Source organism: Anas platyrhynchos, chromosome 3, assembly GCF_047663525.1.
Source record: "Anas platyrhynchos isolate ZD024472 breed Pekin duck chromosome 3, IASCAAS_PekinDuck_T2T, whole genome shotgun sequence".
NCBI lineage: Eukaryota > Metazoa > Chordata > Aves > Anseriformes > Anatidae > Anas > Anas platyrhynchos.
This window is the reverse complement of record NC_092589.1, coordinates 104,583,532-104,600,305: the sequence shown is the minus strand read 5'-3', so window position 1 is coordinate 104,600,305 and position 16,774 is coordinate 104,583,532. Positions and strand designations below refer to the sequence as shown.

The 16,774-nt window shown below is 38.5% G+C and overlaps 1 protein-coding gene across 7 annotated transcripts in view; it reads left to right on the top strand.

Annotated features, from left to right (window-relative positions):
- Positions 1-16,774, top strand: part of KIDINS220 (kinase D interacting substrate 220) — a 72,228-nt gene that overhangs the window by 32,795 nt on the left and 22,659 nt on the right. For all 7 annotated transcript variants that reach the window (XM_072036421.1, XM_038176167.2, XM_038176170.2 and 4 more), the window contains one exon: positions 155-317. In XM_072036421.1, the coding sequence (XP_071892522.1) occupies positions 155-317 (163 nt within the window). The remainder of the gene's footprint in view (positions 1-154; positions 318-16,774) is intronic.

The following is a 16,774-nucleotide window of genomic DNA, read 5'->3' as shown; positions in this document are numbered from 1 at the left end:
AAAATAATGTTAATGGCTCGTTTTCTTTTTCCTGTTGATTTTTATATCTAGTGATGATTTATATGTGAAAGCAGACCTTTCAAAAGGGAAAGTGGTTTAAAAAAACAAAAAACAAACCTTTCTCTGTTTTTTTCCTGCTTTCTTGTTGTATTAGGTCGCTTATTGAGAGCTAATCAGATCACGTTCAATTGGGATAGGCTGGCCAGTTGGATCAATCTCACAGAGCAGTGGCCTTACAGAACATCGTGGCTCATACTGCATCTTGAAGAGACTGAAGGTGTTCCAGATCAGCTGACTTTGAAAACCATATATGAGAGGTAGGTGTTATTCTGATAATAGTATGCACTTTCAATTATTAAAAGAATCATTACTAATGATGATTGGAATAGCATGGCTCTCCAACAGCTACCAAGTTGTAATCTAGAATTTGTACTTACACTCTTCTGTTAACATTGGCAACTTTAAAAATTACTTTTATTGCTATTTAATGCAACATGTAAGGATGTATGCTTTATATTAAAAGCAAAGAATAATATATTGGAATTCTTTTACAGATAGCTGGCTGTGCTTCTATTTCATGATGCAATTTTCATCTTTACCATGGTCAGGACAGAACTTTTTTCTAGTTAGAAATCAGAATCTGAACTGAGCTCTACAACCTGCCTTCAATGGCAAAGATCTCTGGAGTTTCAGTGCTAAGCGTTCTTGAGGATATAGCAGTACCTTTTGCTGCAGCTAAGAAATATGAGGGTGAAACATGGCTTTCTTTCTTGGTTGCTGATAGGATTTGCTGTCCAGGAGAGCTGTCTAGGTGTTGCAGCTGAGAGGAAGTGGTCCCTGTGTTGCCAGTGAATGCGCCTCTAGAACCTGGCTTCTTTTAAGAAAGGAAATGTGAATTATGACAAATGACTTGGTGACAGGAGGAGGAATAAAAAGAGATAATATGGCTGGGAGTTAGGCCCTTTGGGGCCAGGGGTGTTGGAAACAGAATCAGAGTCAAACAGAATCGAAGTCAGCAAAGGAAAGTAGAATTTGACTTGACTTTTTTAAGAAATATTTGAGATGAGATGAAACAGCCGAGGTAAAGAGGGAAGACTGGTGCTGACTAAAGAAGTTGCCAGAAAATCTGGAGACTTTTCTGTCCAAGTTTATTCTCCTTTCTATTTGTTCCTTGGACATTGCAAATTCTAGGAAGGTGCCCTGGGCTTAGAGCCAAGGAATGGGAGATGAATTTAATGAGGGTCTGGGTTGGGATAGAAACGGTTGAAGCATTGTGAGAATGGGACTAGAATTGATTGGGAAAGAAGGCTGGGATGGTTTCTGTTGGGAAGTGCAGTCAAGGGACACAGAAGGTAGAGAGACAAGGGGGGGAACTGGGCATGATGAGGCTGAGGACTGAAGATTGATAAAGACATGTAGTAGACTGGAGTGGCTTCAGGTTGAAGGTGTTTGGTGATGAAATATCAAACTGAAGATGTAAATAAGTAATGATTTTTAAAAACAAACAAACCCGCTTTCCTCTAAAGAATGAATCCACAATTCCTAAATCTTGCATTTTCTCTGTGAGTGTAAGGTACATGTAAAAATGTACTGATTAAAATATGAGGTGTCAGAACTATTCATGTGATCCAGGTGAGTACAATAATTCAGAATTCCTCTCCTGTCATACTTTACAGTACCCCTGCTGTAGATATTTCTAACTTTACCTTTATTTAGATTTGCTGTATGGCATGTTTTATAATTTTATGTTTTCATTGTTTATCCAACTACCCTTTCTTCCTGAACTGCAGACTGCATCCTTGGTTGACTGATTAAAAGCAATAAGAGCAGTCAAGTTCACTGTCGTTGCTTTTTAGCTATCAGAATCATGTCTGGGGCTGAGTGAACGATGTAGTTTCAAACACAGTTCCCTCCCCCTGCCCCTGATAATCTTCAGTTCCAGACGAGTCAGTATGAGAGAAATCCACAGGACTACAGATAAGACCTTGGTATCAGATGTTTTGTCTTCAAAACTATGGAAAACAGGAAAACCTCAGTTGTCTTTTCTTTTAAAAGGTTATTAAACAATTTTAAATTAAGCCTTTTTAGGGCTGAACAAACAGGTGGTTTCTTCCTGAAGAAGAAATAAGGTCTGTGCCACTATTTCTGAAGGATCCTAATGCTGTATCTAAACAAAAACTTTCTTATGGGTACAGATTATTTTCTATGTTCCCTATTGCCATTCGTTGCGTAACAGTAGAGGGTAATCAGCATTGTCAAGTAGTTATCTGCTGAAGGTTTTGGAATGATTTTTCTAATCCCATGCAATTTAGTCTCTGTGCAATCCCATTTGTACTGGTACAGAGTAAAAATCTCCCGTGTTTACCCTGAAATAAATATGTAAGCACTCCCTTTTCAGTAATGCCAAATCCCAGTTATTTCTGTATGTTTCTTCACCCTACTGACAAGTTGTATACAGTTGCTCAACTCTCTTGCTTGGGACCTTAATCCTTTCATCATATTGGATTCTCCTGTAGTGATATCTCTTGTACTTAATATGTTGGGACATTGTCAATCTTCTGCTATGTACAATAATGCTCTTTTTTCACCAGAGAGCCTTTACATACTATCTACAAAGGTATACCTGGAATTAGTTTGTGGGACTCATCACTGCCTTCTGATTATTAGCAACAGCAGTAATAAATAATTTCGGAGTGATCAAAGTCCAGTGCTGTCTACAAGACACACCAATGTGTATATGGTTTCTGATGAGCCAAAGGAAGTATTAGAGAGCTGAATTATTCTCAAAACCAGGTAGTACAAGTCATCCCAATACAAACAAATGTCAAATCTGTGATAAACCACCCTGAGGAGAAGGAAACGACAGTCATGGCTGAATGTGAAGGACTTACTCAGGCTCTGGATTGTTTGTTGTTAGTAGAGACGCTTGAATGGCTGGTACTCGGTGCCAACTCGGTGTGTCAGGTTTCATTAGTTCAGGTGTGGAGGAGATGTGTGAGTCTTGTGCTGTTTTGCCTCTTACTACGTAGGTTGTGTTTGGAAGTAGTATAGCCACTGGAGTAGCTTGCCAATTCATTATATAGGCATTAATAAGTTTATAAATCCGTTTACAGTGTACAAAGGATCTGTAATGTGAAGAACACTGTACTGCATAGTGCAAAAAATACCAACAGGACAGTTTGATATGGAAATAATAAAAATTACAAGGAAGTTGGCTATTTTTAACCAATAAAAAAAAAAATTAACATTGCTACATATTCAGGAAGAGAGTTGATGTCTCTCTCACCCACTTCTGTTGAACCTATGTGAGGAACTAAATATACAACTCTCCTGATGTAGTGATAAAGCTGAGGTCTCATCTGTCTGATGACTTGGATGATTATATTTACCATATGCTGAGTACGAAAAGGTCTATGAACTCTTCTCCAGGATTATCTGATGCTCTAAAAATTGTTTTATCCAAAATAATCCTTTCTATGTCATTGCTGTTCTTTATCTACAACTGTTTGAAATAGTTTGGCTTGAATATCTGCTTCTGTATCAGTTCAAAATGGGGTATTTACTTTAGCTCCTCTTTCAGAACTTCAGTTTCTGTTTCCCTAGGTCTTCTAGTTCATAAAAACAGCTTTCCCATTTGGAGTCTTGTGAATAGATACCAATTCTGATACTCTTACAATTTCTGCCCCTGACCTGTGTTCTTATCACTACTTCTCTGGCTTTTATCTTGGAAGGATTTTAGAAAAGATTTCAGTACTTTAGAACTGGATCAAGAATACATGTATAACTTTCCTAGTGGTGAATAGCTTGTGTTAGAATACTTCTTGTTGCGATGCTGTAAATTCTTTGGTTTTGATGCATTTCTTAATCCTGAGTTTGTGAGGAGAGGGCTCTGCTTGGACACCTCCTTTTGAGAATGGCAATTTTGGAGGTTCTGTTAAACCTTTAGGAGTTTTCAGCATTTTATCACTTTCCTCCATATGAGGAAAATGCTTTAATATTATAGTCACTTTTCCAATTTTAAAAGTTTGTATTACAGAGTTTGAGCCACAAGGATTGCCTTACAGAGCTCTTCCTCTGAGCTGCAGATGGTGTGGGGCAGGAGGCTGACTGGACGGATAGATCTGCTGTAGGTACCCACAACTGAAGAGTTGCAACAGATATCTTGTGCCTGCGCTGAGGGTATGACAAATGGTAATAACATCTTGTTTTACTGCTGTATTGGAGGCAGGTTACAGGCAGCTTTTCACTGTGCAATGCAGTCAGTGCTGTAGGGAGTGTGATGCTGTGGGGCTGTGCCGGCAGGTGGCACTAGAAGAATACCTGTCTGCCCCATGCAGCGCTCACAGCTTCTTGTTGGTCTGAGGGTTGTCAGTGTTTATATTTAAAATTAGTGATCTTCTTCGCTAGATGGTTTTGTTTTTCAGTACTATTTCAGAGAATAAGCGATGCTTTCACAGCATACAAAAAATAAAGGAAAAGGATCCAAATGGTCATCAAGGATTAAGAAATGAAAGAATAAAATCAGTGCATACACAGAGGGGAATTAACTACAAATAAAATACATGATTTTAAATGATGATATGCTATTTTTCCACAGAGGAATCCTGTCTTGTAACATCCAGAATTTAATTTGGTAAACTGTAGGCAGGTATGTAGCAAAGGGAAGGGACATTTTCTGTCACATCTTGCTGCTTTCTCTTGTAGTTCAGTGGAACAGGAAAGCTAAAGTAAGATAACTGAAAGCTGTTCTAGAACTACGTGTCGGAATTTGTGTGATGCCGGACTAGTCATTTCTATTGTACCTTTCACTTGGATGGTATTTGTACCTCTGGGAGATGGCATACAGCTTATGATTCTGTAGGCTCATGTTAGAGAGTATTCAGAGCTGTGTCTGAAGCTAGTGGGAGCTCTGCTTTCAGTAGCTGAAGTGCTCTGGAAGAAAAAATGAGTATCAAATTGATTGCTAAATAAAAATATCTATATGTCTTTGTTTCCGTTAAAAAGAAAAAAGCTAACTACTATATTATCATGAAGGATTGCTGCAGAAAATAAATTTGCTAGTGCTTTTTCTATGGACACTCATCAATAGGCATCCATATTTAGCATTATGAAAACAGTTCTTCAGGAGTCATATATTTCCTGTGTCATACTACTCAGAGATGGGAGATCCTATTGAATATTGCATGGGCAAGATTTCCCTAAGTTGTATAAAACAAAGCAAAACAAAAACCAAGAAAATAAGGCTTCAGTTTGCAACAGGCACACCTCTGTGGACAATCTTTGTGGACTGGAGTTGCTTAGTTCTCCCTTAGTAAGAGGTAGAGGTACGGTGTTGTTATTTTCCTTTGTTAGAGCGTAACAAGCACATGTTTTGTAATTGTGTCCAATCTTGAAAATAAAAATGTTCAGTCTGTGTTGAATTTCAGTCCAGATTCTGCAGAAAAATATCTTTAATCTTCTTACTGCCTTAAACTGACTTGTTGTGTGGTCTCATTTCTATCCTCTTACTCTCCAGTCATTGTTGGTCTGGATCTTTATGTTCAGCTTTGCAGTTGGTATGCTAAATAGCACCAGTATTTGCTCTCTTGGGTTTATCTGTTGCCTTTTCAAGTAATCTTCCACCAACAGGTTTTTCATGCAGTCTCTTTCCTTGTCAAGTTAAGGTCCCATTTTGATTTCTCATCTAGTGTATTCTCCTTTCCCTTTAGTGTTTAGGTTATTCTGTGGTCATTAGCCACATATTTTTCCTGGTCTGGTTTCATTGTTTTTACCATTTTATTTATAACTGCAATACACAGTTAATATTTCTCTGCATTTACGTTGTGCTGAGTTCTCTTCAGTGTTGCTGTGAAGAGTCTCCCTAATGTCAGTTCTGTGGCGAAATGGCACATATAAGTTGCAGAAAAAAATGTTTTAAAACCCTGAAGTGTAATAAAATACTTGGGCATTCTGTAAATGAAGTTGTCAGAGAATTAAGTTGTCAGATTAAAGCAAGTTTCTATTGAATGTTTGCAACTGATACATCTCAGACTTGTAAACTGGCCAACCATGGGAATGTGCTCTCATTTGAAGACCACATAAAATATCCATGACACCAGAATGAATATGAGTGCCAGTTCTAAATAGAGGATATACTGGGAAAAGCCACAGTGGCTTGTGTAGAGAAGATACCGACTCTTTTGAGAATTCAGATTTCAAGAAAATGTATATAAAAAATGTGATGTAATGTTTGGAAATTTTTGAAGTTTTAACCAAGATCCTGAACTAAGAGTATTTAGAATCATAGAATCATTAAGGTTGGAAAAGACATCCAAGATCATCTGGTCCAACCATCCCCCTGCCATCGATATCACCCACTAAACCATGTTTCTAGTACATTTTCATATATTAAAATGTAGGGTAATAGCGGGCAAGATTGAGGAAAGCAGAAGAGGGAAGCAAAACGGAGAAGAATGACTGATGAGAATCTTGCAGGTAAGGTTAGGAAGATAGTACTTGAGCTCTTTGATATACCTGTAAATTCTTGGACAGAGGGAGAAAATACAACGTGGAGATAAAATAAGGACAACTGTTTTTGTGGAGGGTTGTGAAAGTAGCTATGAGCAAATTGCGGATGCAAGTCATTGTGGTTATATGTATCATAACATAGCAGGGAAAATGATCTCATCTGTAATCCTGCTAACGTAGTAATGGGCTGTAAATCTGCACCTAGGAAAGGAATTCACAAATCCGTTGCTGATGATTGTCTGAAAAAATATGTTCAGTGCTCGGCAGCAGTCAGAAAAGGAAATTGTAGGAATTATTAGCAAAGAAATAAAAGGAAGTTATTTTATTAAACAAATCTGTTATGTATCTAAATTCTGAATGCTGGGACTCCAGTCACTGCATTTCAAAAAAGATGTACTAAAGTAGAAGAGATATTAGAGGATAAAAAGAGCCCTAGTTTCACTTCATGTTTTTCTGTGAATGTCATCACTGTCCTACTTCCTATGCTACGAGGAATCCTAGTTTTGCTTTTTCTTGAAAAGAATGTTTTCTTTTTTTTTGTTTTGGATTCTCATGTTTTCCTCAAGTCTGAGCCAGCTGAGTCATTTCTTTTCTATCGAGAGCTTAGTTAATCATTTCAGTTTGAGCCTCTGAGCCATCTTATGTTGTTTCTTGATATTTTCTACTATTGTAGGCTATAGAAAGCAGCGTTTTGGTATTGATACCATGTCAGTTTAATAATCTTGGTGCTAAAACTGAATGAGAGGGAATATCTTCTTTTCCTCATTAAGTTTACTCAGCGAAGGAGATAGTCTATGTAATATGTAAACATCTTTTCATGTCCTCACCACGGCAGGGACTGAAATCTGTTGTGCTTTGTCTATTGGAGGATGTTCCTAGAAGTCACTAAACCGATTGTATAACTATCTTGCCAGTAGGCATTTGTCCTTCTGAACTGCACTTGTTAATGAGGGAGGCAGCATTTGTGAGCTACCCGGTTCTCTTCTAGATGTGGTGGCTTTAGCAGCCTTGTCACTTTTTAAGGCTGCTTGCGGCTTGGCTGACTTTGCTGATTAAAGTCTGTTCCAAGTACTAAGATTTACACAGTTGTAATAAGGTAAGGTTTACACAGGCATGTATATGCTCTTTGAGTTCAAGAGTGCAATTCAGAAAATGATTAAACAAGCTTGTAAACACTTGAAAAACTGTAGATGTCTAAATTTTTACTCCAGAAGATCCTGTAGCATCTACAGTTATGCCAGTGTGAATGGCCAGAACTGCTAATGAGAGGCCTAAGTTGAGTTGTGCGATGTTTTCTTTCCATCTAAAGCCTATTTGGGATCCTTGAGAGTCAGTAGCTGATGCCCTTAAAAACTGAGCACAAATAAGTAAGTATCTTGAATATTTTAACAACAGGAGGAAAAGATTAAATTCAGCATACAACACAGCAGCTAAGGCTAATTTAATTCAAAAATACATGTGGAAGGGGAGGAGTGGCAATGACTTTTATATAACATTCTGTGTTTAAAGCACTTATACCAGGTGCTGGGGCAGGCTTTATCACCAGTCACAGAAACCTGCAGATCCTGGTAAACAAGAGCTGCCCAGGCAGGTCTGGACACTACAGTGGAGTGAAGTGCCAATTGTCCTTTGAAAGCAAAATGGCAGAGAATAGACTGCGGCCTACCAGGACAATTTAATGACCTCTTTGCTGTGAAGGGCCCCTTGGGGTAGGAAGAAGAAAAGTCAGTGTGAAGTTGATGTTAGTCTGTAAGAATTTTCTCCTGGTCATGTCTGGATACCACTGGGGATGGAACATTGACTCAAAAATCTGATAGATCCGTGGAGAGTATTTTCCTCTTTCTCATGCAGATGGGCTCTAGGTGACTTATCTTTCTGAATATAATTCTAGCCATTACATGGTGAAACAGTAAGAAATATAACTGAAAACTGGTGTCTAGGGAGGATGTCCTAAGGGAGACCATGACTCACAGTGTTAGTGCTTGAAGAAGCGTCCTTGTCCCCAGAACTGAACTCACATTTTGTTTAATGACACAGAATTGAGGTATTCACACAACCTTCTGCTCAAGCCTTTCCTACCGACTGGTTTTGACCTTGCTCCGCTTGTCATGGGGGTTGTCATGAAGGACATCTTAACTGTCGCTCTTCTCCCAGGCTTTGCTGAAACCGAGGTACTAAGCTTTGTGAGGATGTTGGCAAGTTGCTGCTGGTCCCTGAATTTCTGTGACATGCCTATTCTTACACTCGTTACGTTCAGAATATTAGAACATGATAGCTTGGCTCAAGATAGAAGAAACTCTCACGAACCATCTGTTCAGATTAGGAGCTCCACCCTTTACTTAATTTCCTTGAAAACACGCTTCTTGGAAGCTAAAGAAAACTATGGAAAGCAAGAATCTGAAGTCTTTGAGTTTGAAAAATGAGATATGTCTTCCAGGATGAGAAAATGGTTGTGCTTTCCTCAGTGCTGTAAGTTGCCATTATTTTAAACTTAACATAAAATTCATAAATCAGTCTGGCTGAATTTAACCTCTGCAGTGTTTGGACATACATAGGCATGCCTGCCTATGGTGGATGGCAAATCAATGTGCCAAAGCAGAACACACCAAATTTAGAAGAGTAACATAATAGCTTTCCTTCATTCAGGATTCTTTTTGTCTGCAGGACTAAAGGACTACTGCTTTTTTTTAATGGTTTTACAACTGTTGTACCATTCTAAGGAATAATTTGTAGAAGACATCTTCACTGACTGATACAGAAATCATGGAAAGTATTGGCATTTCTTGACTTCTTCAGTTCTACATACTGTCTTTGCAGTTTCAGTATGGGTGTAAGATTTTGCTTGCCTTTTTTTTTCCCATCTCTTTTTATTGAAGTTACCCCATTTTGGAAATAGCCGTAGAAACAGTTACCTCTACTACTGGCAACCGGAGAAGAACTTAGGCTCTTGGTACTAGACAGTTACTGGACAACTCATCTTCTTTTTCCCCTCCCCAGGTTAAATTGGTAAAGGCTAATTTAGAAGCAAATTTAACAACGGTTGATTATTGTGGATTTGCAGTTCTATTGGGTGGTTTCATGGGTGCCATATTTTACTGATAAGTTCAAATCTTTTGTATGATTAGCCCGTGTGAACTAAATTAGGAAGTGACTTGGGTTAAAGCATTGCTCTTTTACCTGTATTTGAATATTGGTACTTTGTTTACTATTTCAATTCAAGGAAATGTATTTACAGTGTACTAAAAATACCACCAAGACATAAATGAAATCAATTTCTTTAATAAAATAATTTCATATCATTAAAAACAAAACCAAAAAAAAAAAGAAAATAGTATTCAGTAGCACTAGTAGTAAAATTTATTTTTCCACATATAAAGGCTCATTTATTTTTATAGCAATTTGATGACACATCTGCTTGCTTTATTCAGCTGAAAAGAAAATGTTGGTTCTTGGTGTTTTGTAAAATTGCTTTGTTAAATTATTTTCGAAATCGTTCAACTTTTAACAAATGACATTTGATACTAACATTGGAAAGCAATTTCAGCTAATTAAGTAGATCCTTCTGTAAACCATTGGAACATTAAGATGACAAACTGTTCATTCAGGATTATTTTAATTGGTACAATTATTGTAATTTTGTTGCAATTATGTGTTGAGCTAAAAGCTTTTGTCTAAATCATTTGAGTTTTTTTGTTAATATACATAAGTAAGAAACGGAGTAAAATAAAAACTGAAGATAAGCATTATCTGTCTACTTTTCCATTACAGCGCTTTAGACAAGTATCTACTAAATTATTCTTCTAAAAAGTATGCTAGATGTTTTCTGCAAATTTCTAGCAATTAAAAATGAGCAAGATCACTTGAAATGTAACTTTTCTAGAAGGTTATTATGTTAATTCCAGTTTTGACACTGTTTAAATACCTTTAATAAAAAGGGCAAAATTAACTTTTGAGGGATTTGCAACTTCTTTAAAATCTATTGATGTATTAATTTCAGAAGTGTAGCTCTTCAGTGATTATAGAAACCAAAGGTGCCACGTTCATCGCTCTGCCCTTAATGTTCTGGGCAATAATCTTTTGCCCAGGCCAGATTTAAATAAATCGCTTCTTTTAAGGAGACAATTCTTTATTCTTGTAGACCTCACAGCGTGGCGTTACTTCTAAATATTTAACCTGCATTTTGATTTTTTTCTTAGTTTCCTTGTATTGTCCCATACTTATTATGTAGGGCACATAGTTATGTTTCTCATTATGCTAATAGTGTGGTCTCAATATTAATAGACAGCATTCCAGCTGAGTACTAGATCATCATTTCCCAGGCTGTATCCTAAACAGACCTGTGTGAGGCATGACATAACAGAAGTAAAGAGTACCAGAAGGCATGACAAGTAAGCAGGGCGTTCAGATGAAAAGATGATAGGGAGAGAAAAGGAGTGGAGGAAAAGCTGATCAGAACAAGACAGGGAGTTCTCCAAAGCTCTTTTACCTTTTATAATAGAATAGGATACCTTTTGTAATAGAATCATAGAGTGGTTTGAGTTGTAAAGGACCTTAAAGATCATCTAATTCCACCTCTGCCATAGGGAGGAACACTTTCCACTTGACCAAGTTGCCCAAAGCCCTATTACTCCTTGTCCTATCACTCCACTCCGTGGCAAAGAGTCCCTCTCCAGCTTTCCTGTAGCTCCATTTAGGTAGTGGAAGACCACTGTAAGGTCTCCCTGGAGCCTTCTCTTCTCCAGGCTGAACAACCCCAACTCCCTCAGCCTGGCTTCACAGGAGAGGTGCTCTAGCCAGCACCCTGATCATCCTCGTGATCCTCATCTGGACTCACTGTGATATGCCCATATCCTTCTCGTGCTGAGGACCAAGAGCTGAAAGCAGTACTCCAGGTGGGGTCTCATGACAGCAGAGTAGAGGGGGAGAAACATCTTCCTTAACCTGCTGGCCAGGCTTTTTTTTTGATGCAGCTCAGGGTACAGCTGGCTTTCTGGGCTGCAAGGGCACATTGCCAGCTTATGTTGAGCTTCTCATCAACCAACATGCCCAGGTCCTTCTCCTCAGGGCTGCTGTCCATTCTACACCCAGCCTGTATTTTTGCTTATTATTCTGAATTAATTTCCAAATAATTCTTTAAATGCTTACAGAATAGTTCTAGTGTGCAGTAATGACATATCTCTCAACAAAATAAACAAGACTTATGTGTATTTCCAATCCCTGTAAACTCTACTGAGTGATATTAGTTTAGGGCAGGACACAGAAGCCTTAATTTTAGCAACACAATAAATGGTTTAAGTCAGTTCATGACGCTTGTATACTTTGGGGGGAGTCGAAGTTGGGAAATAAAATTGGAAATAATATTGCTTTGTGCCTGCTGAACATACTTGTCAAAGTGAGAATATTTATTCAAAAACTCAGTAGTATGGGAAAGCATTGTGGGGTAAGATGGTAAGCTGTAAATGCATCCTTTAGCTATACACAGCTAGTGGCCCTTATCAGTAGGTCAGTTCTGTGATAGGAAGCTGCTTCAGAAGGACAATACCTGGTACAGCTCAGGTAATCCAAAGGCTGCATGAAGGAAGTAAAATGTCTTTGGTCCTAGTTAACTTGAACATTACTAACCTATTGAAGTTCATGTAGCATAGTGATTGTACCTTTTTGTCTTCCAATTTTGGATGGCATTTGGAACAGATTGATGGGTTGGTCTCCTCCTTTCTTGGAGAAGTGGAACTTGTGCTTCTGTGAGCGAGGTGTTTGCTCTGGGCTTCTGGAAGAGGACTGAATGTTCTTTTGCCCAATTCTGAAGTTAAACTGTATGCTATGATGTAGCCCCAGAGAAGAATCCTGTGCTGGAGGCTAGGATGACCCATGGCAATTTCTAATCCTGTAGGACCCACAAATATTTGCTGAAATGCTGAAGTCCTACAGGTGAAGGTCTTGAAAGAAAGAAGCCCCACATAAAGCCATAAAGTAGCTGTGTAACTGATTTTCTTAGGAGCAAATGCTGAAAACAGTATCCTCATATTTCACTCGTGTGAATGATCTGGTGGGACTTCTCAGTGAGACGTAACTGCTTTTTTTTTTTTTTTTTATAGAGCAGTTTTGAGCAGTCTTGAATTCTTCTTTGCTATTCCATTTTGCTGCTTTTATGCGTAATAAATATATTTATTTTTAAAAAATCTTTTGTCTTTAATTCAAATAAGCACTGTGAAGTTGTGAATGAATTCAGGCTTTTGTAGCTGTATTAACACTTTAAAGAGTTCTGATGTAGGAAATATTGTGGAAAGTTGAATTAAAATCAGACCTTTGTAATATGGCTCAGTGGTGGAGCATGATATTGAGTATGGCAGATTAGTAGATCAATAAATATCAGCCTTGTAAGGATCAAAATGCTTTTTCTTTCTCAAGCGATCAAAACCAGAGCGCTTAGAAGAGGTGCTTCATCTGCTGTTACTTGGATGGGTTACTTAGTTTTGCAAAGAAAGCTTTCCTGAATACCTATGGTAATAGGAGTTTTTAAATAGCTATTGCATCTGTTCAGTGAAGTCTCTGTACTACTTAATATGCACTGAGGGGTTTATAATTTTTGTCTCGATAGCTGTGTTGAACTTAAAGCTTTTCTGCCTTTATTAAAATAAAGCATTGATTCCCTTTTAGTGTTGAGTGCATGATGACTTTTTTTTTTATTCCTGTTCTTACACAAGTGTGTATGTGAACAAATGTTCTCTTTCAACGTCCAAACTATCTGTTGCAGTTAGAAAAAAAAATACTTTCAGCTCTATTCTTAATACAATGTTAGTACTGTAGATGTTATGGAGTGTTTTATGTGAGAGCTTTTAGTCCAGAAGAATTACACCCCTGTGACTGCAGATACCATCGCTTTTCTGAGCAGATCTGAGAGGAATAGGATAAATAACTTCTTCAGAGCAAAGCATTATATTTGTAGTATCAGTTTATTAGATGTTAAGAGATCAGATATCTAATTATCAGGTTGTTAACCATAAAATTTTTATCTTGCATTCCAGAGTGGTCCAAATCTTCAAGGTTTATTCTTAGCATCAGACCTATAGGGGAAAAAATGTCTGTCGTTTTGAAAGAGAAATGATTTCATTGTTTTAAGCTTTGTCTTAAACTGTATTGAGAGAAAAACTTAAAAGGCACATAATAAATAAAACATGACATGCCTTCTTGCTTGTGCCTTCTGTTTCTCTGCCGCTTAATATTTTTAATTAATTAGGTGCATTGCTTTTTATGGAGTGCAAAAGTTAAATGACTCTTATTTGCCTGGTTACTTGCTGCCGTAAAAAGCTGAGGAAAAAATGTTCAGGTGTGTGAAGAGGAACTTGTAGGATGCCTTTGTATTCACCTTCAGGCAGGATGTTGTCCTCACAGGCAAGGGGTGCAGTCTTGTGGTACCCACACAGGAGGAAAAGTGTGTGTTCCCTTACTGTGAACCAGGGACAGCAACAGTCCAGTGATCACCAGGCAGGTCTGTAGCCACAAGGTATGTATTAGATCAAGCCAGGAAGAACTCAGTGAGTCAAGGTCAAGATGACCAAGATAAATAGACGTTGCTCCGGTGAGGACCAAAGTCAGAGGCTTGAACTTGAAGGCAGCTCTTGAGCCAGGCAGGGGTAGCACCCAGTGAGGCTTCTCACAGCTTTAATTGCAGCAGCCAGGTCCCAGCTTACCCAGTTGCACTGTATCCGAGCTGGCCTGGAGCTCAGGCAGTGAAACCCCTGGCAGGGGGAGAAGAGGTGATGGATGGAGCCTGTTGGCATACCCGGGGGCTTGGCACAGCCAGATGAACAGGGAATGTGGGCACAGCACGGCCTTCAGCATCAGCAAGTACAAGGAGGGCATTGAGGCCCTGGAATGTGTTCAGAGAAGGGCTACAAAGGTGGTGAGGGGCTGGGAACACAAGTCCTGTGAGGAGCAGCTGGGGGTGTTTGGTCTGGAGAAGAGGAGGCTCAGGGCAGATCTTGTTGCTCTCTGCAGCTACCTGAAAGGAAGGTGTGGGGAGCTGGGGGTCGGCCTCTGCTCACAGGTAACCAGTGATAGGACTAGAGGGAATGGCCTCAAGTTGTGCCAGAGGAGATTCAGGTTGGAAATGGGGAGACATTTCTGCTCAGAAGGAGCAGTCAGGCCTTGGGATGGGTTGCCCAGGGAGGTGGTGGAGTCACTGTCCCTGGGGGTGTCCAAGGAAAGGCTGCACATGGTGCTTAGGGACATGGTTTAGTGGGTCCCATTGGGAGTATAGGAACAGTTGGACCAGATGATCTTGGAGTTCTTTTCCAACCTTAATGATTCTATGATTCCATGACTCAGGCTGCTCAATCCTTCTGCCTTTTGACCACCAGCTGGCTTGGTGGTGCAGGGTCACATCCTGGGGTGGCAACCACCTCCAGCAGCAGATGGTGAAAGGGAGGCTGTGTCATGTACAGCCTGGCAGCCTAGCATCTTCCTGTAGCTTGTGCTGGTAACATTCGGTGCTGTTGGACCATGTGGTGATCTTCCAAGTCAGTCATGGAAATGTAAGATGAACCAGAACTAGTAAACAGAGCAAATTCACAGTCTTTTGAATGGAAGATGATTTATCTATGTATATTTATAATAAATCATTTTATTTGAGGAAAAAAAAATCAAGAAATAACCCATTGTTATTGGAGTATAACTTAATCCATACTGAAAAGTTTTTGATTTTAACTACCTATGGAAAGATCATGTGAGGCATAATGGAATGAGGTGTTAAATTTTACTTCTGTCAATGTGATGTTCTGTTTTACTCCTATTCCTTGTAATTTCAAGTAGTTTCTCACGGAAGCAGACACTCAGCAACACTGATAGTTCTTTTGATGTTTCTGATTTTAAGAGTTATTGTTCTGCTTCAGGAAAATCTATCCCCAAAAGGAGAATAAGGTGTTCATAGTGCTTAAGTTTTAGATCTGTGTGCTTATATTCTAGCAAAAGCAACCCTTAAAGTTCTTCACCTGCTAGCCTTTTTTTTTTCTTCATCTGAGAAGTGCAGGCACATATGATTTTGGTGGCTTTTTGCCAAAAGATTATCATTTACATAAATATTTCTTGCAAAGACATAGCTTAAGTCGTTGAGCTCAGGGGGTTAGAATAGAGACTTCAATCTGTACACCAGCAGTGGGCTATTGGCTTCTGAACAGTGGCTTTGTTCATCATAGTCAGAACACTGTTCACATTCAGCCTTAAGTAGAGCTGGCATTAAAATTCAGCTAATTTGTTTCATGTGATTCATCAGCTGTGTGTTTTATTTAAATCTGTGTCACATTCTTTTTCGGCATTCTATTTTCTGGATTTAAGTGTTGAACTAGGCCACTCTTTAACTCTTCGGTCCCTGCCTTAAAAACTGACTTAGTTTAAAACTGGCAAAATGAGAATTCTTGCCTAGAGTACTCAAAGTAAATATGAATAACTGGAATGCGTGTTAATGTTCCAGTTTTTAAGATGTATGTTGTTCAATTTATAACATTTATATTTACAGTTTAATTATAATTTTGATATAAGGCAAAATGGAAAATCCTAAGGTAGCAGCTAAATATTAATGTAAAACAGTTCTCAGAATATGAGTATACAAGTTTTACCTTGATACTGCCCATGTTCTTAAATTTTTGTCTTTTGACCATTCATTCATTGCTGTGAAGATCATTTAACTCCTGTTAGATATTTATCTCTTTTTTAAAATGCTAATGGAGGATGAACTGTTCCTATTCTTTGAAATTGTAACCTACTTCTGAGTCTCAAGTTTCTCTTTCTACAGAAACTTCACCTTCTGTTCTCCTAGGGCTGGAGCCCTTGAAGCCTTACATACATTGAATGTGAATAATTTCAGTGCTATCTGAAGTGCAGCTCATAATGATTTGCAGGATCAGGACCTTTGTTAGAATAGACTACACCTGCTTTTATACTTGGTTACTTCTCCAATGTAGAAGTATGTAATCTCATCATGAATAAAGTTATTTGTAGGACCATGTATGGTACATAGTCCATTCGCACTAGGTGGTTTCTTTAATACCTAGTAAAATTGACAGGAATGTGTTAATTTTACTTTTAGTACAGTCTTGCACTATGCTAAAAGATTAGAGTGAGGGATTAGCACATGGTTAAAATACATTTTTAATGTAGAAGAGTTGTACTTACTTCAAACATCTACTACTGATCCTCAGTTCCTTTATTTCTCTTAATACTAAATATTCTGTGTAAATCTGCCATTGTTATTTCTGGAGTAATCCCATGG